Source organism: Daphnia magna, linkage group LG5, assembly GCF_020631705.1.
Source record: "Daphnia magna isolate NIES linkage group LG5, ASM2063170v1.1, whole genome shotgun sequence".
Classification (NCBI taxonomy): domain Eukaryota; kingdom Metazoa; phylum Arthropoda; class Branchiopoda; order Diplostraca; family Daphniidae; genus Daphnia; species Daphnia magna.
The window spans coordinates 12,282,524-12,308,441 of NC_059186.1; the positions used below are offsets into that span (position 1 = coordinate 12,282,524).

Sequence of the window (25,918 nt, forward strand, 5' to 3'; positions counted from 1 at the left end):
AAAATTAAATACATTGAACTACTTGGAAGAAGGTAGTTGTTCGAACGTAAATATATCCAAGTGAACAAAATATGTTTAATACGTTACTTAATTGTTGAATGTCATTCGGAATGTGCAGGACCATTTCTTCAGAACGGCCGTCAATTTTCCACTGGGAGCCTGTTGTCAAGAGCTCGACCTGTGTTATCCCACGGTATCTCTTTTAAACATTTAATCTACGCTAGAGTTTCTTTAAAAACATACATTTATTTAAGGTATTCATTCTCTGCCACCATAAGCGTCTAACGCCGATCCTTCGACCGTGTTGGGAGGAATTTCAAACTAACCGCGTTCGTTTATTGACAAACTTGACACATCGAGAATTGTGGGACCAACCTAGATGCCGGAAAATGTTGGAATAACCAGGTATTGTTCTTTTCAAAGTCTCGTGTATCTTAGTCAAACATACGAGGTCTTCCTCGATTTAATGCCAACGCACGTTCGTGCGCTTCTCAATGCTAGAAATATATTTCTACGATGCGAGTAGAAAACAAAAGTAAACGAAGGGAAATAATAGAAGAATGGAATTGCGCTTTCGCTATATCTCAAACCAGAAATGTAATGACGCATCACTCCGGCATATGCGACTGCGTTCTCACACGTTGTTGAAACAATTGCACGCGGTCGTGCAGTCGTCTTTGCTGATACTGTACGTATGAGGAATGCACACACAAAAAAAAACAAAGTTTTTTGCGTGTCTGGTTTCCGTGATCATAACAAAGTGAACATTTTTTGTGGTTGGTTCGTTTCCTTCATCACCTCTCGAATATTGTGGTGTCTAGCAGTTGATTCGTGACTGGTGCGGGATATAGACGAAAGATCGCGCTTCACGACACGTTCGCGTGTTTAGCAGGTTTTGGGTTGCTGAACCTCGTTACATGAGCCAAGGTTATTGGAAAAATAGCGTGTCTTAATGAACAAAAAGCGGCACTCAAAAACGCTTGAGGGCCAGAAATTGTAAATAGGTTTTTCCAACGTCACGACTACGAACCCGCCTTTTAAACCCTGTAGGGAAAAATATAGAAAGAAATTTTCTCATTTGAGAATCAGTGTCTTGTTGTGCTGGTACATGTTTGCACCGGTCGCGATTTCTGAGGTTTCCCCATTGCTACTTTTGCGGTTAAGCCAAATCCATCACCTGGCAGTTTATGATCTAATTTTTTAACGTTTTTTTTCTTTTCTTTTTAATTTACAGCTTTTTGCTCAAAGGAAAATGCACTTCAATGGTCTTATTATTAGTTGCTGTCTCTTGGTTAGCCTGACTAATGCGATTGACGCCAAAGGACCGGAAGACGACGAGTGGTAAGTAAGAAATCATCTTGTTTTTACGCATAATCAGTGCAGCCAAAACATCACGTGACAGAGATGATCTCTTGTGAAGGGTGGATGGATTGTTGCGAAAAAAACGAGCAGTGGATCAAGATGAAGCTCTTGCCAAAGATTTCCTCTCGTCTCACAACCTGAAGGCTTCTGATATGTGTTACCAAACTAATATCGCCGAATGGAGATATGCTTCGGATATCACGACGGAGAATGAACGCCTCAAGGTTTGCCCTTATTTCCTTTCGATCTTGCTGTCATTGTAGATTCAACTCTAGGAACAAAAGCTTCGCGTAATTGCTATGATTTGTACATCAGCTCGTCTAAAACAAAATTTGAACACAAAAAATAATTAATGGATCAATGCAGCTGGAACAAAGTCTAGTGTCTGCCCGTTTCGAAAAAGAAGCCTGGAAGAACATCACCAGTTTCAATTGGGAACCCTTCACTGACCCCGATTTGAAACGCAAATTTCGTCTTATTTCCGTATTGGGACCATCTGCCCTTCCTGAAGAAAAACTAACACAGGTAGGCACTGTGCATAGTTTAAAAACCCGTTTTGAAAAAAACTAGAACGTAATCATTTATTCATCCAATGCGGGAACTCTTTAGTATCGCAAATCTATTGACGCCATGGAGACAATTTACAGTACGGCTAAAATTTGTTCGTACACCAATCCGGCCGATTGTGGTCTCAATCTTGACCCTGGTAAAGTTTAATGTTAACGTTAAGCGAAAGCATTAAACCATTTTATATGTTCACGTGATCGCTTTAGACATTACCGAGACAATGCGCTCTAGTCGGAATTTTGAAGAACTGAAACATGTTTGGCATCAGTGGCATCAACAGAGTGGCGGGAAAATGCGCAACCACTACGAACGCTTCGTCGAGTTGAGCAACGAAGCTGCTCGAATGAACAGTTAATCAAATGTAATGCATCATTCGAACATATTAGTTTTCAGATTTTGAATTTTAGATTTCAGTGACACTGGAGCTTATTGGCTACGCAACTACGAGTCTGACACGTTCAAGAAAGACATCGAAGGATTGTGGCAAACTATAAAGCCTTTCTACCTGCAGCTGCACGCCTATGTGCGGGCCAAACTGAGAGCTCATTATGGAGAAGACAAGGTCCCCAAGAATCAGCCCATTCCTGCTCATTTGCTGGGCAACATGTGGGCTCAGGCGTGGGCAAATATCAATGAATTAGTAACACCTTACCCTGGCAAAGTGTCGGTGGATGTCACGCCGGAAATGCAAAAGCAGGTGAGCAGTTCTCGTCTCTCATTTGACGTGTATGATTGGGGTCAACATTTCCATTTCAGGGCTATACTCCGAAGAAAATGTTTCAAATGTCGGAGGATTTCTTTACCTCGTTGGGTTTGCTTCCTACTCCACCCGAGTTCTGGAGTGGATCTATCATCGAGAAACCGGCCGACAGAGAAATCGTTTGTCACGCTTCGGCTTGGGATTTTTGCAACGGCAAGGATTTCCGTATCAAGCAATGCACCAAGGTCACCATGGAAGACTTTATCGTCGTCCACCACGAAATGGGACATATTCAATATTATCTGCAGTACAAACACCTGCCGCTAGTTTATCGTGACGGAGCTAATTCAGGTTTCCGTTTCTATTGCATTTCGTATGTATCGAGCTATTAATTATTTTTCGATAGGATTCCACGAAGCGGTTGGCGATGCACTAGCTCTCTCTGTCCAAACTACCAAACAGTAGACAAAAATCGCAACAATTTCAGTTGATTATTTACATTTAACCAAATCTCGTTTTTTTCTCTCTCTCTCGTTCAGTCTCAAAGAAATTGGCTTGCTGGACAAATCATCACCGCAAGATTATGAAGCCACTATTAATTATCTTTTACTGACAGCTTTGGATAAGATTGCCTTTTTCCCATTCGCCTACATCATGGATAAATGGCGTTGGGACGTGTTTGATGGCTCCATTTCGTCAGCCGATTACAATTGTCACTGGTGGAAACTGCGGTTAGTATTTCGAGTCATTTCTTTCTCGATTGAGAGTTATCATTTTAATTGTGTAAACTTGCAATAAGTGAGGAGTACCAAGGCATCCGGTCGCCAGTGATCAGATCAGAAGTCGATTTCGATCCTGGTGCAAAGTATCACATTGCAGCCAACGTCGAATACATCCGGTACTATTTTTTACCCAATAAATCAACTGTCAGTTTGACGGTGTATCCGTATAAATCCAGTATTGGTTTTACAATTGGTGGAGTGCAGGTACTTTGTGAGTTTTGTCATCCAGTTCCAGTTCTATAAATCCATGTGCGTCACAGCCGGTCAGTATGATCCGAATAATCCGGCGCTACCTCTCCACGAATGCGACTTTTACCGAAGCAAAGAAGCCGGAGCTAAATTAGGGTATGGTTTTTTCAACAACAAAATTGTGTGTAATGTCTTTACGTTTCATGGATTTTTATCAATTGATTTTTTCGGGTCATACATAGAGCCATGTTGGCTATGGGATCGTCGCGACCTTGGCCGGAAGCAATGCGAGCCCTTACGGGACAAGACCGCATGGATGCCAGCGCTTTCCGTGAATATTTTAAGCCTCTTGAAGATTGGCTGATTGCCAAGAATAAAGAACTCGGCGAACCTGTTGGATGGAGCTCAGGTTAGTGTCACGTCGCATCTGACCCATTTTCCCATCAGTCGAGTTATAATTTCTTGTTCATTCATTTTAAAGAGGACTTGAATTGTCAGAAAAATGCTCCCGAATCAACTACCCAAGATCCACCTACAACACAACGGCCTAGTTCCAGCGGTCAACTCTTGCCTCATATTTGGATTTTAGCTTTCGTTTATTCTCTTCTTCGTTTTGTTTTCTAAACAAAGATCATTTTGTTGCCTTTTTCATCGACAGGTTCAAGACGTAGCTTTCGTCAAATAGTTTTTGGGTCTTCTTTCTTTTTTCAGGAATGGTTGTTCAAAAGTAATAAAAAGAGACCGTTTTTGTTTCATGATTACAACGACGAATACAGTCAATAGAACCGGACCCGTCTAGGGCAGCTTTACAAAAAAATCATTGGCTAGAAAAAAAGAATCAAAAGTATTAGTGGAACTAATCAAAGTAATTGTAGGCAGAATCAGCGTGATGACTTGATCAAAAAGCATCCGCTATTCCTGAGGTAAATTTTACTATTTTCTTGTGTTAATTTTACATTTTTAGAAGTTGCACAGGAAAAAACTTTAAAATTGCTTCTGTTTATCTTTAAAATTGACAACTACAGTCAGCAGTAAAAATTTTGGGAGGCTGTTGCATCCATTTGTTTGGAAATTTCAAGAACAACTGAGGGTGGTTGAAAAGCAAAGGAACTATTTTTAGCTTATTTGAGCTTTAAAATTGTTGTAGATACTACGAATCTACGTAGTAATAGAGAAGCGAAACCCGATCAGGAAAAATTGCCATTTAAATTGATTCGAGGGTAGCATATTTCTTGGCGCGGGAAGCCATGATCAACTTGGCTAGAACGGCACAAGAAAATCCCACGATGAACAAGCTGCAGATGACCCACAGACTAATATATTGGCTTGATTCCAAAAAAGCAATTTCTTCGTATAATTTTGCTTCAGAAAAGTCATTCTAAAAGAAGTGAAAAATAATTAAATTATCAGTGCTAGCATTTTAACTTACTGTTACGTAATGTATAAAAATTCAGTACCGGCAGTAAAACTGTTTTGGCACTTTTCTCATCTTCCCGTGCACCTGCCAACTTGACACGCACAGGGCTGGAAACCTGATTCATCCAGAAAAGCTTTTTGGATGCCACGTAGGTTGTCCTATTTAAACAAACGAGAGAATAGAATGCATAAAAGCACTGCTACGAGATGTAAAAAATATTTTTTTACTTAAAAATCACGTCGCCTTCGAAGTCAGCTGGAGGGGTCCAAGTTAGGTGTACAATGTTTTTATGTGATTTACTTGAGTGTGTTGCTGCATTCTTCATTTTAAAAAAACTGTTAATGGAGTGACTTGATTTTTTAAAAATAAAATGGGTTAAATACTTGATACAGTCCATGGCAATCTATGGTATGTGAATCATTATGAACTTGAAATGTTCCTAGAGCTACTGCATTTTCGGAAGGCAATTCAAAAGCCATTATCATATAGCCTGTAAACAAAGCATCTATAGATGTGACAAATGGACTTACAGATACAAAGCTCATATACATACCGTTGAAGGAGTCAATAGAGGTTTCTGATGAGCTTGATGAACCTTCTGAACTGTCAGATGATGCAGTTAATGACAAAGTGTGAAGAGCAATTCTCACACTTGAATTAGAAAAAATGTCCGCCTATTAAAAAAGAACTTAATGTATGTCTTTGTTGTATAGTTGTGTTGATTAGGTGGTACCTGATATGGTTTTGTTTCGAAAGGACAAGGCGATTTTTGTGGGTTGTGTTTATGTAATGGGTACATGGTGTTGCAAGCTGTGGTGGGGGCTCCATGTGGATGGCAGGTTACGTATCCTACAGTCAGTGCTAGCACGAATACAAAGAAACTCTGCATTTTTAACCTTTGCTGAAATTTCAGATTTTAACTTATGAGCCGATTGAACAACACAGACCCCTGAAACAGCTTGAAACACCACCGTTCTGTTTCTTTGAAAATTAAATTACTAATGCAGTTCCTGGATATGAAGGAAGCTAACTATCTGAGGAAGTGCATGAAATAACTTTAATTTCTTGATAGTTGATCACAAAGTTGGACTTTGGATATGATCATCGGATACGGTAGGCTGGGGGCGGACGACGTGACCCAAATCATAACAAAGTAGCAGACAAAAATGTATGCACGTTTTCGACAACAAATGACTGCAGTTTAGCGATGGGTCGGGTCTCGTATATCGTATCTCTGTGATTTGCAACTGAATGTAATTTTATTGCGAAGATCGAAGAAACTCTCGTATTTCTTCATTCGTTGAAATCAGTCGATACCTTCTCATAATTAGTCTTAGGAGGAAATCATCAAACCAAAACGATAATGCTGAATTAGAGTATGTTTGCTGACGTAGAGAGTCACAAAGCATACGAGTTGATTAATCATTTAAAGCTAATGAAGCTGATAATGGAGGGGGACAGAAACTCGTAGGGATGATAATAGACAAAGAATGGCGCCTTTTTTTGGGGTGTGTTGACCTTGTAGAACAGAAAAAAAAAATCTGAATTTCCCGTATGTTGAAATGGAAGGTGCGGAGACATGTGAGCATGGATCTCATCCTTCCCTTTTTTCACCCTCCCCATCCTTGGGCAGCCGAGGTAAAGTATAAATACCCAGGTAACATGTCTCTGATTTGTGCTAGTCTCTGCTCGTTCTTCTTCTTGTAACAATGTATTCCGTTCAGTGCGCTGGTAGATTCGTTGTCTTGTGTTTTTCTGCTTTGATGGTTAGCCAAATTGCTTATTGTAAACCCAATGGCGCCCCAATTGAAGCTTGTGAAGACATGTCCCCGCAGCATTTCCTTAAGCCGCAATCAGGCGTGTGTCCGTTCACTTCAAGGCTTGCTAAGGTAAGTGTTTTAACTATCTGTAATATTAAAGTTGTCATCTGTAAACGTGATATTGCTGTAGGATGAAATGTGGTCGAACGGTACTATCGAAGTGACATTAGAACATGACAGCGAAGATTTCAAAGGTATTTAATTTTCGGTCAAACAGTATATGGATTTCTAAACGTTTGTTGTTTGATGTTAGGATTTTTGATGATGGCTTTTGACAGCACCAGTTCCGACATGAATCCCATCGGTACTTTCAGTTCCGATCTCAAGGGCATGGGAAAGGCCATTGACTGCAGAACCGATGGTACAAAGGTAACTAACCCCATTTATCTTACAGGCCCAAGACAGTTAAGAATCTTAACTTTTACTTTCCCCTCTACTCATAGAATGCAGTGACCCACAAGGACAAGTCACCGAAGAGATCGGTCGTTGCTACCTGGACTCCCCCTGAGGACTTCGATGGCTCTGTTGTTTTCATGTAACCTGATGTCTTATACCTACATCTGGGAAGCAGTTGACTGTGAAAGTGATTCTTGTTTCATTAGGGCTACCTTCGTCAAGTCGTTTGACATGTTCTGGGTCAAGCAATCGTCTTCCACCCTACGAGTTAAACGAGCTGATCTGGGTAGTGATGGCAGCAGTGGAAAGGGAGAGTCGTCTACCACTGAGCCACCTGTTGAATCTACTACCGCCAAGAAGCCTTCTGCGAAATCCGACAAAGAGGATGGGTCAGATACCACTACAACACGGGTATGAGGCAGTGAATTTCTCCGCCTTTCATATTTGCATTGACTTAAATTTCTCTTTTTTCCCTTTTTTCTTAAATTGCATAAGACAACTACAGCCCAGCCAGAGATTACAGATGCTGCTTCGCCGATTGGTATCTTGGCTTTTTACAGCGTTATAATTATCGGCGTTACCATCGCTTTTATAGCCTGATAATCTTGAATCGAGCCCTTCACATCCTCCAAGGTGTACAAGATCTCTCAGTAATTTCTTTTAAATCCTTTGTTTCCCTCCCATTTTATTCAGCATCTCTTTGTAATATATTTTATGATTGGAGCTTTTCTGTTGTGGTGGTTCGATCGTAGAATTCGAATGCAAATATACCTTCATTAAGGTTAAATAGATTCCAATTGTTTTGTACAGCATTGAAACTGTCTGGGTCATGTCTGTAAGTATAGGGTTGGGTAATGTACAGAAAAATTCAAGGTAGGGTGGAAAGTCGCGTGTGACCTTCAATTTGTAGGTGGCTCTGGGTGACGTGATGATTACACTTAAGGTGTAAAGTTGTCATCGCATTTGCGTTAATTTCAGTTGTCGAGAGACACTTGGTCGAGATAGACGATCTCTGTTCCAGTCTCTAAACAATCAGTAAAAGTCATGAAGATCACTTGGATGTTAGTCGTTTTGTACGTGTTCATTCAGCCTGTTTGGTTGCAGCAACTTGGTGTTCTTCATTCGAATATTCAAAATGGAGAAAACAGTTTTCTAAACCAATATCATGCTCTTCCTATCACTGATCAATGTATAGGAAACTGTTCTAGTCAACTAAACAGTCCGAACTTCGTTAACAATTCAGAGTAAGTATCTTTTGCATTGCTTTTCTTTGTTTGAGAACGTCCATTAAACCTGTGATACATTTAGGATTCCACCTGTACAGCAAGAGATGGAAGGCAGTTCTGGTGGTGTTTTTGGGTTCATATTCTCAACTTTGTCCAGTATTTTGAATTACGTTTACCGGATATTTGTGCAGCCCTGGATTGGAATGCTTGGATACAGTCGGTCAGCTTCGGTTGATAAAAATTTCTACACGGTTGAAGGTCGATCGGCTGTTGATCCTCCTATAGCTGTAGCTTCATCTGTCAATTGGCACGATATGGGTACGACAGTCTTTCAAGTCTTGTCGAGTTTATTAGGGAACACCCAGGCCCGTCCATCAAAATTGCCACAGTCATTTTCATCCAAAGATGCATCTACAGATTCCACGGGACCTATCAGTGCAATTAACCCTTTGTAAAACACATTCCCAATGTTCAGTCAATAAAAAGTGCAAATTAAATCCCCTTGTGTTCTGCAAGATTTGTTTCTGACATTTTCCGCTTTTGACCTGTTTCTAATAGCCCCAATTAATCGATTGCTATCGTTTTTTTAGAATTTAATTGCTATTCTTTAGCTGTCTAAAAACGACCGTCTCCATTTTACAAATCCTAGAAGGATTGCTATATCTACTGACAAAAAGAAATGTTAAAGTATTTTTAGGTTAAGGTACTGTACTTAACATCTAGGTAAATCCTAATCGTTTTCCCTATGCCTTTTCTTTCGTAAGACATATTTATTTTGGATAATAAGATCTAAAAACATACGGAGAAGTGTTCGCGTGAAAGCAATTTGAAGCCTTTTTGGCATTTTTTTTTTTACGATTCGGTGCTTGAACAGCGTTATAGAGTGGTGACCATAAGCTTTTGAAAATTTTCTAATCCCTAATTTTGCGCAAATTACCGTAAATAGACCCAACCTGATCAACTAGACGACAAGCTTTTCTGAACTTTTCATTTGCGCTGCTCATTTAGAGTTCAACAATATAATGGATATTATGTTCTACGGAATTTCCAGACTAAGGTTTACAATCAAAAATTCAAGTGGAAAAATAGGCGGTATAAAATTTCCAAGTAAAAATAACTTGGGCGTTTCTGACGTTTGAATTGAAGGCGGGAACATTGTAACCGTCCAATCAGGTACGACTTCGTGCAACTTCAGGATGACACGTCGCCAACAGCGGCATTGTTGATTTTTTTTTCTCCCGTTCTTTGGGTTTGTAGTTGTACAGTGCCTCGCATGTACTGCTCCCGGTTGCTTTTTTTTTTAACTTAAAGGCTTAAGTTATTTATAGATTTAGATTTAATTAAGTTATCATGGCGTTAGACAAGAGATTCTTAGGCTATGCTTCAGGCATATTTATTTGCTACTTTTATTTTGGTATTCTTCAGGAAAGAATGTAAGTTTGTATTGAATATCAACTCCTCGCACAGCTGTTGCAACTTGCCTTTCTTTGTAATTTATTTTTCAGAACACGAGGGAAGTATGGAGAGGGTGAAACACAGGAGAAGTTTACCTACACCTTGGCCCTAGTTTTTGTGCAGTGTGTTGTAAATTTTGCTTATGCAAAAATCAGTAAGTAGCTAAAGTTTCAGCGTCAGCAATTTTGTGTCAACCTAAAACACATTTTTGCATTTCAGTGTTGTCAACGGTGATGAAACAAGGGGAAGATAAAACAAGCAGAATGTATTATGCTTCATCTGCACTAACATACCTGCTGGCCATGGTGTGCAGTAATATGGCTCTACAATGGGTCAATTATCCAACTCAGGTTTATATTTAGCAGCTCGTTTCCTTTTTCTGTATCTGAACATTTTTTCTTCTTTATTACAGGTAGTTGGAAAATCATGCAAGCCCATTCCTGTCATGGTTCTTGGTGTCTTATTTGGGAATAAATCCTACCCTATGGCCAAATACTTATTCATCCTCACTGTTGTTCTTGGTGTAGCCATGTTCATGTACAAAGACAAGCCTGTAACTGCCAAACAAGAGATAGATACGGGGATGGGTATAGGTGAAATATTGCTGGTGAGACCTGGAAGCAAACATATCTTTGTGTTACACTATCATTCTCTGGTTTTTGCAGATTTTGTCTCTTATAATGGACGGACTTACAGGTGCCATTCAAGAACGGATGAAAACCGAATATCAGTCTAAATCCGGCCATATGATGCTCTATATGAACTTGTGGTCGGTTGGGTACCTGGCCTTTGGTAATAAGAATTAAAAATTTTTTAACTGAGCACAGTGATTTATAAGGTTGTGTGCAAATCTCTTAGCTCTTTTGGTTACCGGTGAATTATTTGACTTTGTTGGATTCATCAGCCGGCATCCTTTCGTCTTGTGGGACTTGACTACTTTTTCGATTGCAAGCGCACTCGGACAGGTAATGATGATACTTTCGCGTGCGCCATAGTTTTCGTAGCAATATCATTCTTTTAATTTGCTTCCAGTTCTTTATCTTTCGAATGATTGCCGATTACGGTGCGTTACCGTGCTCAATAGTGACGACAACGAGAAAATTCTTTACTGTCATGGCTTCTGTCATCTATTTTGGCAATCAGCTCTCTGGCAGACAGTGGATTGGAGCGACCTTGGTGTTTGCGGGTTTAACGATGGACTCTGTTTATGGAAAAAATAAGGCACCCAAAAAGTCGTGACTTTCCCTTGTTTAGGCGACTCCATCAATAGCAAAAATATTTTTTGTTGTTTTGTGATTATTGTTTTGTTTCATGTTTTGCGGCTAATAAACAACGTAATACAACACTTCCAGTCGACGATAGAGGACAATAAGAAATAATAAAAAAAGGGGGCTTTCTGATGTCTGATAGGGTGGGCGAGACAAAATCAATGCGAGCATTTTGGTAGGATAACGATATTATAATTTGTTCAAGGTTTAAACTTGACCATTGGGATGCTTTTAGACTGGTAGCACTTGTCGCACACCCACTCGGCATAAACTTCGGCCGTTAGCAAGTGATAAGCCGCCTCGGTCAATCCTGTACAGATCCTGTTCAAAAAGCGTACCAAAGATTGCGTTTAAGGTAAAAGTGAAATATTTTACAGATCCAAAATCGGAAATACCTGTGAAACCAAAAATTACATCCTGATTCGCATAGTATTGCTTGGTCGTTGTCATGGACCTCCTTGTGACAAATACCACAAGGGTAGATGGGAGGAGCATTTGGATTTTGAGGGTTAAAAACCATTGGCTGGTCTGGTGGGTAGATTTTTCCGGCTGAAACAGGCATAGGTTTGGGTCCAGGTGGGCCTCCCGAGTTTGGCTGACCAAAGACGTTGCACGCGGGACTTCCCATAGGCCCCATAGGTCCACCACCACTGCCCATCCCTCCATGTCCCATAGGACCAGGGCCCATGTTCATGCCACCCATATTATTCATGTTCCCACCCATCTGACCCATTGGACCCATATGACCACCATGATTCATCCCATTCATTCCTCCCATGCCCATATGGCCCATCATGCCAGGCGGTCCCCCCATGCCTCCTGGACCTTGGCCCGACATTGGCCCAGGGCCCTGATGCATCATCGAATGGGGTGGTGGTGTGTCATCAAATGGGTTTGAGGCAATAATTGTGTCTCCATAACCTGTAATAGAAATAAAATATATTAGGACTTTGGTTGGGACAGAAAGTTTGTTATCGTTAGAACCAGTGAGAGGCGGAGGAACAAGGTCATTAATAGCGGGAGATTGCTGAGCTGCCTGAGCTGCAGCATTATTGGACCCTCGTCGAGGCTTTTTCTTGTTGTTAGCTGGACCATCTGAATTGGGCCCTTGGCCGGGAGACCGAAAGTCCCCAGCCAAGGGTTGAATGGGCTTCCGCTTCGACAGGGCTTTACACAGGGGGAAAAAAAATAATATATATATATATACAATCGACCAAAATATTATAAAGATATCTGAAAATTTCAGTGTCACTTACCGGATAAGGAGCTAACCAAATAACAGTAAAATGCTTTTAGCTTAAGGTGAATTTATTCCATTTATTCAAAGCAACACGTCAGAAACAATTCCTTGTTTATAGCGTCTTCGAGTTGTAGAAATAAGGGCGTTGCCAGGCGTAAAAAATTCTAAATAACCCAAGTCTGTAAAACTTATTTTTACTTTCAAAAGATTGTAGTTATAGGTAAATCAAATGTATCAACCAGAAAAGACGCAAACATGTTTGTTACGATTTTCATAGAATAGCTAACATTGTGAAGAAATCAGATCAATGCAAGTTTTAATTTTCGCATGGTAAGAAAGTGGCTGCCTCAGGCCGTTAGTCGGACCGCGGACGGTTGCGCCCCTAGTGGCGTGTAAGGTGTGCAATGTTTTTGTTTACTAGTCGGTTTTGTACGTAGCCTACACTAATTTTCAAACTACGAAGCTGTGATTAATCGCAAAACGAACGGTGACATGCCCAAAGAAAAACGACGATTCTCTCGTTCCCCTAGTCGTAGAAAAAGATCCCGATCGAGAAGCCCGAAAAAGCACAATAGCAAAAAGTGTGAAAGCAATCAATTTGAGGAAACAGAATCGCAAGAACGACAACGTGCTACGAAAATCAATCAGGAATTTTCTTTTGAAGATTACAAGAAAGATTTAGATACCCTTTTTTTCACGGATCGTGATGTTATAAAAAAATCAACACCTCAGTATGAGGAATTCTGGAAGTTTTTCAACAAATACCAGCTAATGAGAAAAAAACAAGGAATTAATTCGTGGATTCCACCTAAGACACAACCATGCAACAAACTAGGCATCCCTACTGTCTACCATCGCTCATTCATGATAAATTTTGGTTTAAACCTTCCTCCACCAGATAAATTACTCAGCCGCATACCTTCTGTTGATTACTCAGAGAGGAAGTCAGCCCGCCCAAGATTGACTAGGGAACAACTGATGGAGTTCCATCAGATAATTCTCCTCTATCTTGAATTTCTACAGAGAGAAAAAATGGTCAAACTGAAAAAATTGAGAGAAAGTCAGCAAAAACTGCCTATTGCACAATTTAAAGATGAAATTGTTAAGGCTGTGTTTGAGAAACAAGTCATCATAATTGCAGGTATTGTTCTATGATTGAAGAATATATTTATTTCATTTTCAAACTTCTTTTGGATTGACAAAGGTGACACTGGTTGCGGAAAATCGACCCAAGTGCCCCAATACTTGCTCCAGGCTGGGTTTTCACGGATTGCTTGCACCCAGCCAAGGCGAATTGCGTGCATCGCTTTGTCAAAAAGAGTGGCCTACGAAACGTTAAATGAATTTGGTTCTACGGTTGGCTACCAGATTCGTTTTGAGAAAAGCAAAACCCAAGCCACACGCATCGTCTTTGTCACGGAAGGTCTTGTCCTTAGGCAAATCTCAACTGATCCTACTCTGTCCGATTATGACATTATCGTGCTGGATGAAGTACACGAAAGACATCTCGCCGGTGATTTTCTTTTAGGAGTAATGAAATGTCTTGTGCAGTCACGTAAAGATCTTAAACTGGTAATTCATTTTTTCATTTCGGCAGTGTAACAGACAACGATTAAAAATTTAACATTCTAGATCCTCATGTCGGCCACCATCAACATTGGTCTTTTTCAGCAATATTTCCAAGGCCAGGCTCCTGTAATTCAAGTGCCCGGTCGCTTGTTCCCTATACAAGTCCAATATAAGCCTATTGCTGCGGAAGAGAGAGTTACAAAAACGGGAAAAATGAATCCTTCACCCTATTTGCGAATTTTGCAGTTGATTGACGGTAAATATAAAATCGACGAACGCGGAGATCTGCTCATATTCCTCAGCGGAATGAATGAGATTACTACTGTGGAGGAGGTGGTAAGGGAATACGCCCAACAGAACCAGCGGTGGATCGTTTTACCGCTGCATAGTACTCTGTCGGTCGCAGAACAAGACAAAGTATTCGATTACCCACCAGAAGGCGTCCGCAAATGCATAATTGCCACAAATATTGCGGAAACGTCTATCACTCTAGGTACATATAACAAACTTCAGAAAAATACTTGTTTCGTAACCACACTGTGATTTTTAGATGGTGTCCGGTTTGTGGTGGATTCGGGCAAGGTAAAAGAAATGAGTCACGATCCCATCTCAAAGCTTCAACGGTTGCAGGTGCTTTTTCCCAAATGCAAAGGTTTGAAACATTTGATAATTTTTTTCGGTTATTGACCGCCTAGGAATTCTGGATTAGCCGAGCGAGCGCAGAGCAGCGTAAAGGACGAGCCGGACGAACAGGTCCAGGTGTTTGCTTCCGCCTCTATTCCGAAAAAGAGTACGGAGATTTCGCCGCTTATGCAACTCCCGAAATCCAACGGGTTCCTTTAGATTCAATGATTCTTCAGATGATCTCGATGGGTCTGCCAGACGCTCGACTTTTCCCTTTTATTGAACCGCCATCAGGCGATGCGGTGGAAAACTCGATAACAACACTTAAAGTACCGTAATTTTATCGTTTACTTCATTGAATATTTGTCAAAACGTTATTCTTCTATTTTGGGGGAAAAAAAGGAAAAAGGAGCATTGACAATCGACGAAAAACTTACAACAATCGGGAAATGCCTTGCCGGATTACCGGTTGACATTACCCTTGGCAAAATGTTGTTAATGGGGTCCATTTTTGGCCAAGTGGAGGCCGTCTTGGCCCTTGCTGCTGCTTTGAGTGTACAAACACCTTTTACGAACCGAGCCTATCGTGATTCAGACTGCGAATCGGCTCGGAAAGATTTGGATTCCGATCACGGGGACCCGCTGACTCTTCTTAACGCGTACAAAGCCTGGCTTGAAATCAAGGCAACTAATCAAGGCCACACTTCCCGAAAATGGTGTAAGAAACGTGGATTGGAAGAGCAAAGATTTTATGAAATGACAAAACTACGACAACAATTTCGACACATCCTTTCTGACGCTGGATTACTTCCTGGCCAAGATTCGAAACAGAATACAAGCTCCTCCCAACGAGCTGTCAGACACGGCCAGTTACAACACTTGAGGTCGCTCAAGCGCGACTTTATTCGCTCTGGCCAGCGAAAACGTAAAGTTTTAAAGCTTGGTGAAGACATCGAGGACATGGATGATGACGATGATGAAGAAAATGGTGAACAAATGGAGATGCCTACAGGCGCTAATATTGACATCAAAGATGTTGAATTTCGGTTACAGCACGACCAGTCAACAGTAAGGTCACTTTTGCGTGGCGTCACATCGGCTGCGACATCCCATCAAGACCTTATGCTATTAAAACTAATACTAGCCAGTGGTCTGAGTCCCCAAGTGGCGATAGCCGATGAGTTTAACAACTACAAATCAACATCGGATCAATTATTTCACACTCGAGCAAAACCATTTACAGCTCTGCACCCTATGGGTGTCTTTGCTAACCACCCCGAAGCTCTCCAGTTGCTGGAACACGACACTATCCAAGTACCAGGTTTTGTCACGAAATTGCCCGTTTCCAGCAAGCACCAAGTGCTGATGTATGTGACGCTTTTGGAAACCAACAAGTTGTATCTTATGAATGCCTTTCGAATGCCAGCTGCCCAGACTCTGCTACTTTTCTCGCAATCGATCGACACCAACGGTGACTTTGCCCGCATTGTTTGTGATTCTTGGTTAGAACTTCAGTTTGTTGATGCCGCGGCTGCTCAGAGCCTCCTCCTGCGAGCGTGCCAGTTGCGTTACCGCTGGAACGACCTCCTTATGTTGCGGCTGGACCCTAATCGGCCACTTCGGGAGAAAGATGTACAGAAACTGGAGCAGAAAATGAAACGAATGCAGAAGGACTTACACTATGACCTGATTGCCTTCACACAGACCCAAACTTTGTATACAATTAAACGGCTTTTGGCAGCTGATTTGAAGATTATATACCGAGGCTGTGCTTTGGAAGATGCTGGTATTCCAGATGAAAAAAATCCAAGTGAAATAAACCCGTTCTGGCCTGAATTTCTAGCAGTTACCCATCCCCGAAAAGGTGGGATACAAATGGCCGACTTTCTTGTCTACGGATGGTGATTAAAAACTTTCGCTTTGAAACGCAAAAACGATCTGTTCGAAATGATATTGAAAATGCTGATTGTTTATTTCCAGTTTGGAAGAACCAGATTTCACTCAGGATTATCTCAGTACTCCTTGGGCTTGTCCTATCTGCGAGCTCAATTTCTACCTGACTGGTCTAGGCCGGCTAAGGCATCAGGTTCAATGTCAGAAAACAAAAGAGCTGATGGAAGAAGGTAAAAATCCTTTTATCGATGTTCTGAAACTTGGAATAGAAGTAAAATCCATTTTTGGATATATTTAGGTCAGGGCGAGCAGGCGGAAACCTCAGTGTCACAGACGGGTTATTTCTGTCCCGATTGTCGCAGTACTTTGGAGCTAACCGGGATCGATTTACTACGTCACCAAAAGAAGCACCAGCAAGAAAAATCTAAAGTTGAAGAAGATTAGTTTCGTTCCTGTAAAGAAACCTAGCCAATGCCCTTCAAAAGTTAAGCCTATGGCAACGTCTTTCACTTCCGCCACGTATTTTTTGCGAAACTTTTCATTCAAGGTTATGAATTAACTCTGATTTCAAGTCCTGTATAATACATAGCCAATTCCTGCTGAAGGTTAAAATGAATTTCATTTAATTTTGGCGTCATAGGAGCGAGAATACATAGTGGTTTCGTTTTACACGGTCTGTTAATGAAATTTCCAATAAAATTTCTCGTCGTTTTTTGGTTTTCTTCCTCACTTTCTAGTTTCTACCAACGTACAGTAGTTTAGAAGTTTCGCCCAATTCTGGATGAGTTAAATACCCTTTTGAAATTTTACCTTGTTTCTCTTAAGAATACCCACAATATTTACCAATTAAATAACCCACATGGAAGAGCTGAAGAAGAAAACACAGCGTATTGGGATCTTCAACTATTTGAGAAGCATAATACAAATCGGTTTTGCAGAAACCTGGCCTCCATTACTCGATAAGGTTATGACAAAATATTTAAATGCTTCTTTATGTCATTAAACATACTTTTCTCTCTAAAGGCGTCGAAATTTCTAGATACCAATATCTATTTCGTAATCAAGAGAAATTACTACGTCACGTTGGTACTTTTCTCGACGTATATGTCAAGTCAGGACACGTATACTCGTATGACGTCCATTGTTTGCGTTGCTATCTGGGAAAAATATTCTCGAAAGAAGTATACTCGGTACAGCCCAAAGGGGATATACGTAGAACGTCCCCCCCCAAGGCGTCTGTCTATATAAAGGCCAGTCGCCACCCGTTAGATCAATTCGCGTCCTGCAACCAACAAGAGAACATTGTCCTTACTGTGGTCCTCCGTCGACTAAATTTTTTATTCAATTGCATCATCTGATTTACTTGATTTGGTAAGTAACAGTTAGTTTGAATATTGTTTTGTGTATTTGTCTCGTCGTGTACTGAAAAAGCGTTGCTTTCCTGTGAATTTAGAGTGAAACGAGAAAGTAGCACGTAGAAGTGAGTCTTCCTTTGTTCCTTGTCCGCCATCTTGGCATTGTTCTGCCTCCCTAGTAACAGTCATACTGGAAATGTTTTAGCTTCAGTTTATTGGTTGAAAAGTTATTATTGGTTTTGTTGAATTATTCTACTTAAGTGCTCAAGTGGTACAAACTAGACTGCTGTGATTTAGTAAAATTTAGTGAATTCAAAGTGGGCTGTACGGTATGACGTCATGTTGGCAACTGGGGATTGCTCAACAAAAACGTTGGTCACCGAAGTGGTGTCCGCGTAGGTCTGATTTTTGTGCTCATTCTAATTTTACTTCCGTTTCGTTTAGAGCAAAATGCAGATCTTTGTCAAGACATTGACTGGTAAAACCATCACTCTTGAGGTTGAGCCTTCTGACACTATTGAGAATGTTAAGGCCAAGATTCAAGATAAGGAAGGTATTCCACCTGATCAGCAACGTTTGATCTTTGCTGGCAAGCAGCTTGAGGATGGCCGTACTTTGTCCGATTACAACATCCAGAAGGAATCAACTCTCCATTTGGTTCTGCGCCTCAGAGGAGGAATGCAGATCTTTGTTAAAACCCTGACTGGAAAGACTATCACTTTGGAAGTGGAGCCTTCCGACACGATTGAGAATGTCAAGGCGAAAATCCAAGACAAAGAAGGTTGGAAGAAAATTAATTATTTTATTGTTTGTACACTTGCCACCTTTTGAGTTTGTTCAGTGTAGGGCTTTATGAATCCTGGGGGGGCATTTAGTTAATGGTCAAGGGTTTTCAAGTTTGATAAGAAGTTGTTTGATTTTTATAATAGGTATCCCTCCCGATCAACAACGTCTTATTTTCGCTGGTAAGCAGTTGGAAGATGGACGTACGTTGTCCGACTACAACATCCAGAAAGAATCAACCCTTCACTTGGTTCTTCGTCTTCGCGGTGGTATGCAGATCTTCGTGAAAACTTTAACCGGGAAAACTATTACCCTTGAGGTTGAGCCATCGGATACCATCGAAAATGTCAAGGCAAAAATTCAAGACAAGGAAGGCATTCCCCCAGATCAGCAGCGTCTCATCTTTGCCGGAAAGCAGTTGGAAGATGGTCGTACTTTGTCCGATTATAACATTCAAAAAGAGTCGACTCTTCACTTAGTTCTACGTCTCCGCGGCGGAATGCAAATTTTTGTCAAAACCTTGACAGGCAAAACGATCACGCTTGAAGTTGAACCATCTGACACTATTGAAAACGTGAAGGCAAAGATTCAAGATAAGGAAGGTGAGAGATTTCGATCGTTGATTAGGTGCAATTGTCTCATGTGATGAAGCTTAAATGCTCTGTAATATATACCGTGATTACTTTACTTTTCCAACGTGTACTGATGTATATCAGTTACACTTCATTCGGGTGTTATGAGAGTCGATAGTAAAATGTTGTTGTTAACAGGAATTCCTCCTGATCAGCAGCGTTTGATCTTTGCTGGTAAACAACTGGAGGATGGTCGTACCTTATCGGATTATAACATTCAAAAGGAGTCGACTCTTCATCTGGTTCTTCGTCTGCGCGGTGGCATGCAAATTTTCGTTAAGACTTTGACTGGCAAAACCATCACTCTTGAAGTTGAGCCTTCCGACACCATCGAGAATGTTAAGGCCAAAATCCAAGACAAAGAAGGTACGCGTTCGCGCATTTCAGTTATCTTTATGCTGACGTGATGATACCACTCCTTAGGACACCTAAATATGTACCCTGATTAAATAATTTTTGGACTGAGAACGATTGGAGCAGTGCTTCAGGACGTGATTCGATCAAAGTGTTGACTTTCTCATCTTTTGTGTGTTCAGGTATCCCACCCGATCAGCAGCGTCTTATTTTTGCTGGAAAGCAACTAGAAGACGGGCGTACGCTGTCTGACTATAACATCCAAAAAGAGTCTACTCTTCATTTGGTATTGCGTCTACGTGGAGGCATGCAAATTTTCGTCAAGACATTGACGGGCAAAACCATTACTCTTGAGGTGGAGCCTTCGGACACTATCGAAAATGTTAAAGCCAAAATCCAAGACAAAGAAGGTAAGCGTTCAGACAATTTAGTAAACATTATGCTGTTGTGATGATACCACACCTTAGGACACCTAAATATGTACCCTGATTAAAAAAAATTTGGGCTGAGAGATATTTCGGCAGTATTTCAGGGCGTCATTTGAGCGGAGTGTTGACTTTTTTTTCTTTTTTTCTTTTATTGTGCGTGTTTAGGGATCCCACCCGACCAGCAGCGTCTGATTTTTGCTGGAAAGCAATTGGAAGATGGGCGTACGTTGTCCGACTACAACATTCAGAAAGAGTCTACGTTGCATTTGGTGTTGCGTCTGCGTGGAGGTATGCAGATTTTCGTCAAGACGTTGACGGGCAAGACCATTACACTTGAGGTTGAGCCTTCTGACACCATTGAGAATGTTAAGGCCAAGATCCAAGACAAAGAAGGTACGATTTCGCACAGTTCAATAGTATTTATGCTGACGTGATGATACCACTCCTTAGGACACCTAAATATGTACCCTGATTAAAAAACGAATTTTGGTCTGAGGGTGATTTCGGCAGCGTGTAGGGACGCCGTTCAATCAAAGTGTTAACATTTACTTTTGTCTGTTCAGGTATCCCACCCGACCAACAGCGACTTATTTTTGCTGGAAAGCAACTGGAAGATGGACGCACGCTATCCGACTACAATATTCAGAAAGAGTCTACACTGCATTTGGTATTGCGTCTGCGAGGAGGTATGCAGATTTTCGTCAAAACTTTGACGGGGAAAACCATCACCCTTGAGGTGGAGCCTTCTGATACTATTGAAAATGTTAAGGCCAAAATCCAGGATAAAGAAGGTATGTGTTCTAACAGTTTAGTAGTTGTTGGGAAATCATGGTGAAAATTTTCCTTAGGACACTTTAATACGTACCCTGACTGTATAATTTTATTCACAAATTTGGAGGCTATTCTTGGAACGATTTTCGATCAAATTGTTGACTGTCTTGCTTTTGTTATTCATTAGGTATTCCGCCCGATCAACAACGTCTTATCTTCGCTGGCAAGCAGCTAGAGGATGGACGTACGTTGTCGGATTATAACATTCAGAAAGAGTCCACCCTTCACTTGGTTCTACGTCTCCGAGGTGGTATGCAAATCTTCGTGAAAACCTTGACGGGGAAAACCATTACTCTCGAAGTTGAACCATCGGATACCATAGAAAACGTAAAAGCTAAGATTCAGGACAAGGAGGGTATTCCACCAGATCAGCAGCGTCTCATCTTTGCCGGAAAGCAGTTGGAAGATGGGCGTACGTTGTCTGACTACAACATTCAGAAGGAGTCTACTTTGCATCTGGTGCTTCGACTCCGAGGTGGTATGCAGATCTTTGTCAAGACGTTGACTGGGAAAACTATCACGCTCGAAGTTGAACCTTCAGACACAATCGAAAATGTTAAGGCTAAAATCCAAGATAAGGAAGGTATTCCTCCCGACCAGCAACGTCTGATCTTCGCCGGCAAGCAGCTTGAGGATGGTCGTACGCTTTCAGACTATAACATTCAAAAAGAATCTACCCTTCATTTAGTTTTACGTCTTCGTGGAGGAATTTAAATACCAAAGTTATTTAAATACCAAAGTTATTGAAGTTTCAAGCTTGTCACTAGTTCTATTCGTTGAACTGGATGTATTTTTTTGCCATCGCATTGGCGTGTTTTGGTTTTATGTTGATTTAATTGGAATACAAATGGAAATTACAGCATTGAAATTTTGTAGTTTCTTTCCAAATCTTATTTGTCATGCAATATCAACAGTTCTAATAATGTGAAAATTTGCTTTATATGAAAATGACAATACTTCTTACTAGACAGAATTTATAATTCTCAAGTCATTATAAAATTAACTAATAAAAAGAAACCGACTTTTTACAAGGCAACATTTTATTTCATTCAACTGTAAATAACTACAACTGTTCAATTCGTTTACATCCTTGTAGTTGACAGAGCGTTTTTCACCAATTGTTCTAGGTACTGAACCTTTTTCACTAGTTTGTCCCTTGGGTCGAATTCGGTATGCTTGACGGTAACCACGCGGTATCCTGACTGGGTGAGGAGCCTTTCACGTAAAGCCTGAGCTCCAGTACTGAAGGATTTGCCTTTGCACAAATCTTTGTAATTTAGCACTATCACCGCAACCCTAAAAACAACCAAGCAGGTAAGCAGCAAGGTATTAAAATCAATAAAGAAAATTTCGCAGTAACATGGATTATTTTCGTACCTTGCACTATTGGCAGGTAATTCCTTCCCGTCATCATAATCTGCAAGAGGAAAAGGAACCCCTTTGTCATTTATGATGCACTCCGCGTCAATTTCAATTCCCAATCTAGTTTGCCCTCCTTCACGAAGGTACTTTCCAGAGGGTATGAAATTGGATAACGCGCTAACGACAGCTTGATTTAATGTAGGTTTCTGGTTCGCCGTAGCCGGAGTATTGAACGTGAAGGGTAAAGCTGTCTTTAACCCTTCAAATTAAAAGAAAAAGAAAGTTGATTTTAGTTTAAGTATCTATCGTTACTATACATTTACGGTGAAACATACTACTTAGATCCCATTTCTTCAAAATGGCTACCGCCCACACCTGGTTTAATTTCATTTGGACGCCTCTGTTGTTTGCTGGAATTGACCCTGGTATACAAAATTTTGCTTCAGAAAAAGAAAATTAGTGGCAAGTTCAGGAACGCCTCACCTAATAATTCACCCATAAATTCATCATTCAAGACGGATTGACCAGTTTCGAGGTCTAAATGATTAAGCACTGCCAAGGACCAAGCCAGATCCAGTTGGATAAATTTACTCAAGTCGGATGACACTCTTTTCTGTCTGAGTAGAACGGACATCTTTTCCCATAGAGGTTCCCAGCACGAAGGTAAAAAGTCCAATGCTGCAAGGCAGAGCGTTAAGGAGAGGACATCTTGATAACGAACTTTGGTCCAGTTGTGGTTGACCCAGTCACAGACTGCATCCAAACAACCTGTTTGGAAAAGGTTTAAGATGAAGTCATGGCCTTAGACCTAGTCTTAAGTTAAAAGTAAAGTCTAGCCTTCATGTCGATATTTGAGTTGACCGAGGCTAGTGAGTAGAGATCCTATCGTAGATGACTTCACTTCAGGAGTTAGCTGCGTAACGAGATCGTTGCATATGCGCTCCATCAACAAATGATCATGGAAAGAAAGCCGATGTAAAGCAAAGAGAATATCAGCGGCTAGCCGAACAGACAGTTTGTCAGAACGTTTGTTAAGATGGTATGAAAGGGCACGCAATAAAGGGGTTGACCTCCTTTGAGTGGCACCTAATATGACCAGTATCTGTGAAATTACAGAGAATAGATATTTGTGATCCCTTATTCAAATGAAAATTGTGATCCAAACCTTTGTTTGGTCTTCCTGACTGAAGCCCTGTACCAGCTCAACAAGGACATCTTCCATTTTTTCTATGAATTTTGGATTGAAATGGGCTGCATGCTTGAACAATGAGACAAAATCTTTTGCTTCCACTATTTCCACCCAACGACGCTGAACATTTGACACAACTTCTTTAATGACTTGCTGATGACGAGCTGATTCTTGCATTTGGCTGTAATAATCCATAACCAGTAAATGTTGACCAAGTGTAATTTTTCTCAACAGCCATAGGATTTCATTCTCAAGGGATTCAACAACTTTTGAATTGGGTTTGAACCCTAGTAAAAGCAGGCCTTTTAGAGCCTAAAAAGCAAAAAAAAACTTAAATACAATATAATAATAGATTTGAGATAGATTTGATTACCTGTAAAGTACCAAAAAGTCCTACACTGAATTCTCCTTTAAGAAGATTCTCTTCCAGTTTAGCTTTGCTATCCAATTTTTGAAAATCTGACACAGTAAATTTGCCCTCTGACACCCATCGACTAAGGATGTTCACTACATTTATAGCACATCTTCCATCAAAATTTTGGTGTTCTACAGACATTAGAAGTGATTTAGCATCAGAGGCAGAAAAAATTTGTTTATCAAGAGGGGTTTTCACCCAAGCCGGTTCGCTTGATAAATGCTCATCGGTTTTTGAATCGGTCTGCTTTAAAAAAAGATTTGCAGAGGTAGAGCACCATTTTACAGATGTTTGAACCAAGGAGCAGGAGCTAGTTATGCGAACGATACCGAACTTTACAAGTAATCCAGTGCGAAACATTTTAATTTTTATGAAATTGGAAACGAAGCTAAGTTGACAAACAGAATTCTAGTTCATCACGCGTTTTATGTTACGTGAATGGATACAAGCAGTCACTATAAGGAAGACATAGCAGACGAATTTGGGCACGGGCCACAACACTGCTGTTGTTCCTTTTGCAATTCCGACGCTTCGACGTTGTTCTCTAAATTGGTAAGATAGTCATCTGAGTGTAGACATCAGTTAGAGAGTAGGATATTTTAAAAATTATAGAGTTGAAATTTAGCAGATGCAAGTGTATTTTTGTTACACAGTAATTTGTAAAGCAAATTTCTTTTCGTTTCGACCAGATAACTAAGGGTGAATAATGTTGAAATCAATTTTCCCACGGTTACTAGCCAATAAGCGAGTGCTGAGCATGAATTCTTCATCGAGGCGCGATTTCGTTATTGACGATCTTAAGGTGCATCATGATACGACCAAGTCTAAATTCTGTATCCAGCTTGATGATGACAGTAAGACCATTGAAAACAGTTCTTCTATCTGCCATTACATTTACCATATCTATTTCATAGATGAAGCTATCTTGGTTTATGAAAAAAAGAAAGATATGATAGACTTTTATCATACTGAAGTTCCAATGGGCTTTACTGGTAGAGGCATAGCTGGGATTTTAGCCAAGGTAGGCTACTAGTTAATCATGTAATCCATATCTAGCCTTTTAATTAAATATTTTTTTCTGTCTGAAGGCTGCTTTTGACCATGCTGTTGAGAATGAATTGAAAATGCGGTTGACTTGCACGTATTTGCATAATTATTTGCATAATTGCTTAAAAGACGAAACTAAAGAGAAATACTTAAAATACGTCGTTGCCTAGTTCAGGTTTCATTCATAGATGGTGTTGATAATCTCTCTTTTCAATGTTCCGCGCATCTTCTCGCTTCCAAGTAAAGAAAATACACTTTATTTTCGTTAAAATCAATAAATGAATGTTATTATTTCAACACGATTAGAAGTTAAATATTTGATTCACACAGTTTTTTTTTTAATTCGAAACTGTCGTTTATTTTAATTCTTATTTTCACGCGGAAAGTGTGGTAGACATTCAGTGATGACGTTTACATTCCGCAGCTGCGTAGCACACTTTGACAAGCTTTCTTCGGTGAGTTGGAAGGAAATAACAGAGCTCCGTCCAATTTTTAAAGCACGACTTAACACGTCTTTCTCGTCATTCTTGGTTTAGTTGGTTATTCTTGCCTGAGACTCTCCAAGTTCGTTAAACTAAAAAGAAATGGATCAGGTTATGACTTTTATTGAACCTGGGCGTCAATTCGCCAAAGATTCTCTTCGTTTGGTTAAAAGGTGCACAAAACCAGATCGGAAAGGTAAAAATAAAACCAAAATTATTTCTCATTTTTCATGAGGTTGCTTTCCATTATCCTTGGTAGCAAAACAAAAAAAAATTATGACAAATTGTAAATGTGAATCTTTTGTTTGTTCTTTAGAATTCCAAAAAATTGCCATGGCCACTGCTATTGGCTTTGCCATTATGGGTTTCATTGGATTTTTCGTCAAGCTTATCCACATCCCCATCAATAATATCATTGTTGGTTCCTAATGGTGTTGTCCATTAAACCAGAAAAATTCCAGAAGTTTGGTACTTTGTGTGTAATGTTTAAAGAAACACATGAAAATAAATCTTGTTTACCCCTTAACAAAGT

The 25,918-nt window shown here is 40.4% G+C and overlaps 10 protein-coding genes and 1 long non-coding RNA gene across 21 annotated transcripts; 8 read left to right on the plus strand and 3 right to left on the minus strand.

The window, feature by feature from the left end:
- Positions 1-266: 266 nt before the first annotated feature.
- On the plus strand, positions 267-4,390 carry LOC116923675 (angiotensin-converting enzyme). Of its 3 annotated transcripts, none has more exons than XM_032930175.2 (14): positions 267-405; positions 1,235-1,341; positions 1,421-1,586; positions 1,729-1,887; positions 1,972-2,068; positions 2,136-2,279; positions 2,337-2,626; positions 2,686-2,980; positions 3,036-3,090; positions 3,169-3,360; positions 3,429-3,527; positions 3,616-3,756; positions 3,843-4,009; positions 4,082-4,390. In XM_032930175.2, exons 2-14 carry the CDS (start codon positions 1,253-1,255, stop codon positions 4,222-4,224), a joined length of 2,037 nt encoding a protein of 678 aa, XP_032786066.2. In that variant the 5' UTR covers positions 267-405; positions 1,235-1,252; the 3' UTR covers positions 4,225-4,390. The 3 variants fall into 3 exon arrangements, with proteins under 3 accessions (XP_032786066.2, XP_032786064.2, XP_032786065.2); XM_032930173.2 differs by lacking the exon at positions 267-405 and adding an exon at positions 986-1,135; XM_032930174.2 differs by lacking the exon at positions 267-405 and adding an exon at positions 997-1,158.
- A 193-nt stretch (positions 4,391-4,583) lies between these two features.
- LOC116923678 (putative defense protein 3) lies at positions 4,584-6,167 on the minus strand. Its single transcript, XM_032930179.2, has 6 exons — positions 5,751-6,167; positions 5,571-5,691; positions 5,401-5,507; positions 5,245-5,336; positions 5,058-5,175; positions 4,584-4,978 (listed from the first exon to the last, which is right to left on the minus strand). The coding sequence occupies exons 1-6, from the start codon at positions 5,904-5,906 to the stop codon at positions 4,805-4,807; spliced, it is 768 nt and encodes a 255-aa protein (XP_032786070.2). The 5' UTR covers positions 5,907-6,167; the 3' UTR covers positions 4,584-4,804.
- A 514-nt stretch (positions 6,168-6,681) lies between these two features.
- LOC116923679 (putative defense protein 3) lies at positions 6,682-8,020 on the plus strand. 2 transcript variants are annotated; one of them, XM_032930180.2, is made up of 6 exons: positions 6,682-6,906; positions 6,968-7,031; positions 7,091-7,206; positions 7,281-7,372; positions 7,440-7,644; positions 7,729-8,020. In XM_032930180.2, exons 1-6 carry the CDS (start codon positions 6,727-6,729, stop codon positions 7,831-7,833), a joined length of 762 nt encoding a protein of 253 aa, XP_032786071.2. In that variant the 5' UTR covers positions 6,682-6,726; the 3' UTR covers positions 7,834-8,020. The 2 variants fall into 2 exon arrangements, with proteins under 2 accessions (XP_032786071.2, XP_032786072.2); XM_032930181.2 differs by having other exon boundaries at positions 7,739-8,020.
- A 172-nt stretch (positions 8,021-8,192) lies between these two features.
- LOC116923680 lies at positions 8,193-8,956 on the plus strand. The gene is made up of 2 exons (XM_032930183.1): positions 8,193-8,477; positions 8,542-8,956. Exons 1-2 carry the CDS (start codon positions 8,278-8,280, stop codon positions 8,912-8,914), a joined length of 573 nt encoding a protein of 190 aa, XP_032786074.1. The 5' UTR covers positions 8,193-8,277; the 3' UTR covers positions 8,915-8,956.
- Positions 8,957-9,690: 734 nt separating this feature from the next.
- LOC116923706 (solute carrier family 35 member B1) lies at positions 9,691-11,259 on the plus strand. Its single transcript, XM_032930221.2, has 7 exons — positions 9,691-9,892; positions 9,965-10,068; positions 10,134-10,264; positions 10,327-10,521; positions 10,580-10,706; positions 10,773-10,879; positions 10,947-11,259. Exons 1-7 carry the CDS (start codon positions 9,810-9,812, stop codon positions 11,151-11,153), a joined length of 954 nt encoding a protein of 317 aa, XP_032786112.1. The 5' UTR covers positions 9,691-9,809; the 3' UTR covers positions 11,154-11,259.
- LOC116923708 (protein pygopus) lies at positions 11,024-12,596 on the minus strand. The gene is made up of 4 exons (XM_032930226.2): positions 12,439-12,596; positions 12,167-12,349; positions 11,578-12,103; positions 11,024-11,503 (listed from the first exon to the last, which is right to left on the minus strand). Exons 3-4 carry the CDS (start codon positions 12,042-12,044, stop codon positions 11,383-11,385), a joined length of 588 nt encoding a protein of 195 aa, XP_032786117.1. The 5' UTR covers positions 12,045-12,103; positions 12,167-12,349; positions 12,439-12,596; the 3' UTR covers positions 11,024-11,382.
- Positions 12,597-12,768: 172 nt separating this feature from the next.
- On the plus strand, positions 12,769-17,112 carry LOC116923685 (probable ATP-dependent RNA helicase DHX34). Of its 2 annotated transcripts, XM_032930189.2 has the most exons (8): positions 12,769-13,563; positions 13,627-13,994; positions 14,055-14,484; positions 14,542-14,621; positions 14,687-14,944; positions 15,018-16,516; positions 16,596-16,738; positions 16,807-17,112. In XM_032930189.2, exons 1-8 carry the CDS (start codon positions 12,915-12,917, stop codon positions 16,950-16,952), a joined length of 3,573 nt encoding a protein of 1,190 aa, XP_032786080.2. In that variant the 5' UTR covers positions 12,769-12,914; the 3' UTR covers positions 16,953-17,112. The 2 variants fall into 2 exon arrangements, with proteins under 2 accessions (XP_032786080.2, XP_045029774.1); XM_045173839.1 differs by lacking the exon at positions 16,807-17,112 and having other exon boundaries at positions 15,018-16,479; positions 16,596-16,736.
- A 618-nt stretch (positions 17,113-17,730) lies between these two features.
- Positions 17,731-21,759, plus strand: LOC116923689 (polyubiquitin). Of its 4 annotated transcripts, XM_032930196.2 has the most exons (8): positions 17,732-17,879; positions 18,308-18,644; positions 18,793-19,248; positions 19,417-19,644; positions 19,815-20,042; positions 20,226-20,453; positions 20,624-20,851; positions 21,019-21,759. In XM_032930196.2, the coding sequence occupies exons 2-8, from the start codon at positions 18,314-18,316 to the stop codon at positions 21,603-21,605; spliced, it is 2,286 nt and encodes a 761-aa protein (XP_032786087.2). In that variant the 5' UTR covers positions 17,732-17,879; positions 18,308-18,313; the 3' UTR covers positions 21,606-21,759. The 4 variants fall into 4 exon arrangements, with proteins under 4 accessions (XP_032786089.2, XP_032786088.2, XP_032786090.2 ...); XM_032930198.2 differs by lacking the exon at positions 20,226-20,453 and having other exon boundaries at positions 17,731-17,879; XM_032930197.2 differs by lacking the exon at positions 19,815-20,042 and having other exon boundaries at positions 17,731-17,879.
- A 154-nt stretch (positions 21,760-21,913) lies between these two features.
- On the minus strand, positions 21,914-24,217 carry LOC116923692 (FAST kinase domain-containing protein 4). The gene is made up of 7 exons (XM_032930202.2): positions 23,816-24,217; positions 23,419-23,754; positions 23,091-23,355; positions 22,737-23,021; positions 22,589-22,675; positions 22,269-22,512; positions 21,914-22,187 (listed from the first exon to the last, which is right to left on the minus strand). The coding sequence occupies exons 1-7, from the start codon at positions 24,215-24,217 to the stop codon at positions 21,974-21,976; spliced, it is 1,833 nt and encodes a 610-aa protein (XP_032786093.2). The 3' UTR covers positions 21,914-21,973.
- Positions 24,218-24,268: 51 nt separating this feature from the next.
- Positions 24,269-25,179, plus strand: LOC116923711 (protein NATD1). Of its 4 annotated transcripts, none has more exons than XM_045173876.1 (4): positions 24,269-24,409; positions 24,547-24,711; positions 24,772-24,878; positions 24,946-25,179. In XM_045173876.1, exons 2-4 carry the CDS (start codon positions 24,564-24,566, stop codon positions 25,072-25,074), a joined length of 384 nt encoding a protein of 127 aa, XP_045029811.1. In that variant the 5' UTR covers positions 24,269-24,409; positions 24,547-24,563; the 3' UTR covers positions 25,075-25,179. The 4 variants fall into 4 exon arrangements, with proteins under 4 accessions (XP_045029811.1, XP_045029813.1, XP_045029812.1 ...); XM_045173878.1 differs by having other exon boundaries at positions 24,286-24,409; positions 24,595-24,711; XM_045173877.1 differs by having other exon boundaries at positions 24,379-24,446.
- Positions 25,180-25,440: 261 nt separating this feature from the next.
- On the plus strand, positions 25,441-25,916 carry LOC123472412. The gene is made up of 2 exons (XR_006646837.1): positions 25,441-25,582; positions 25,703-25,916. It is a non-coding gene; the product is annotated as an uncharacterized LOC123472412 (long non-coding RNA).
- The last annotated feature ends 2 nt before the right edge of the window (positions 25,917-25,918 follow it).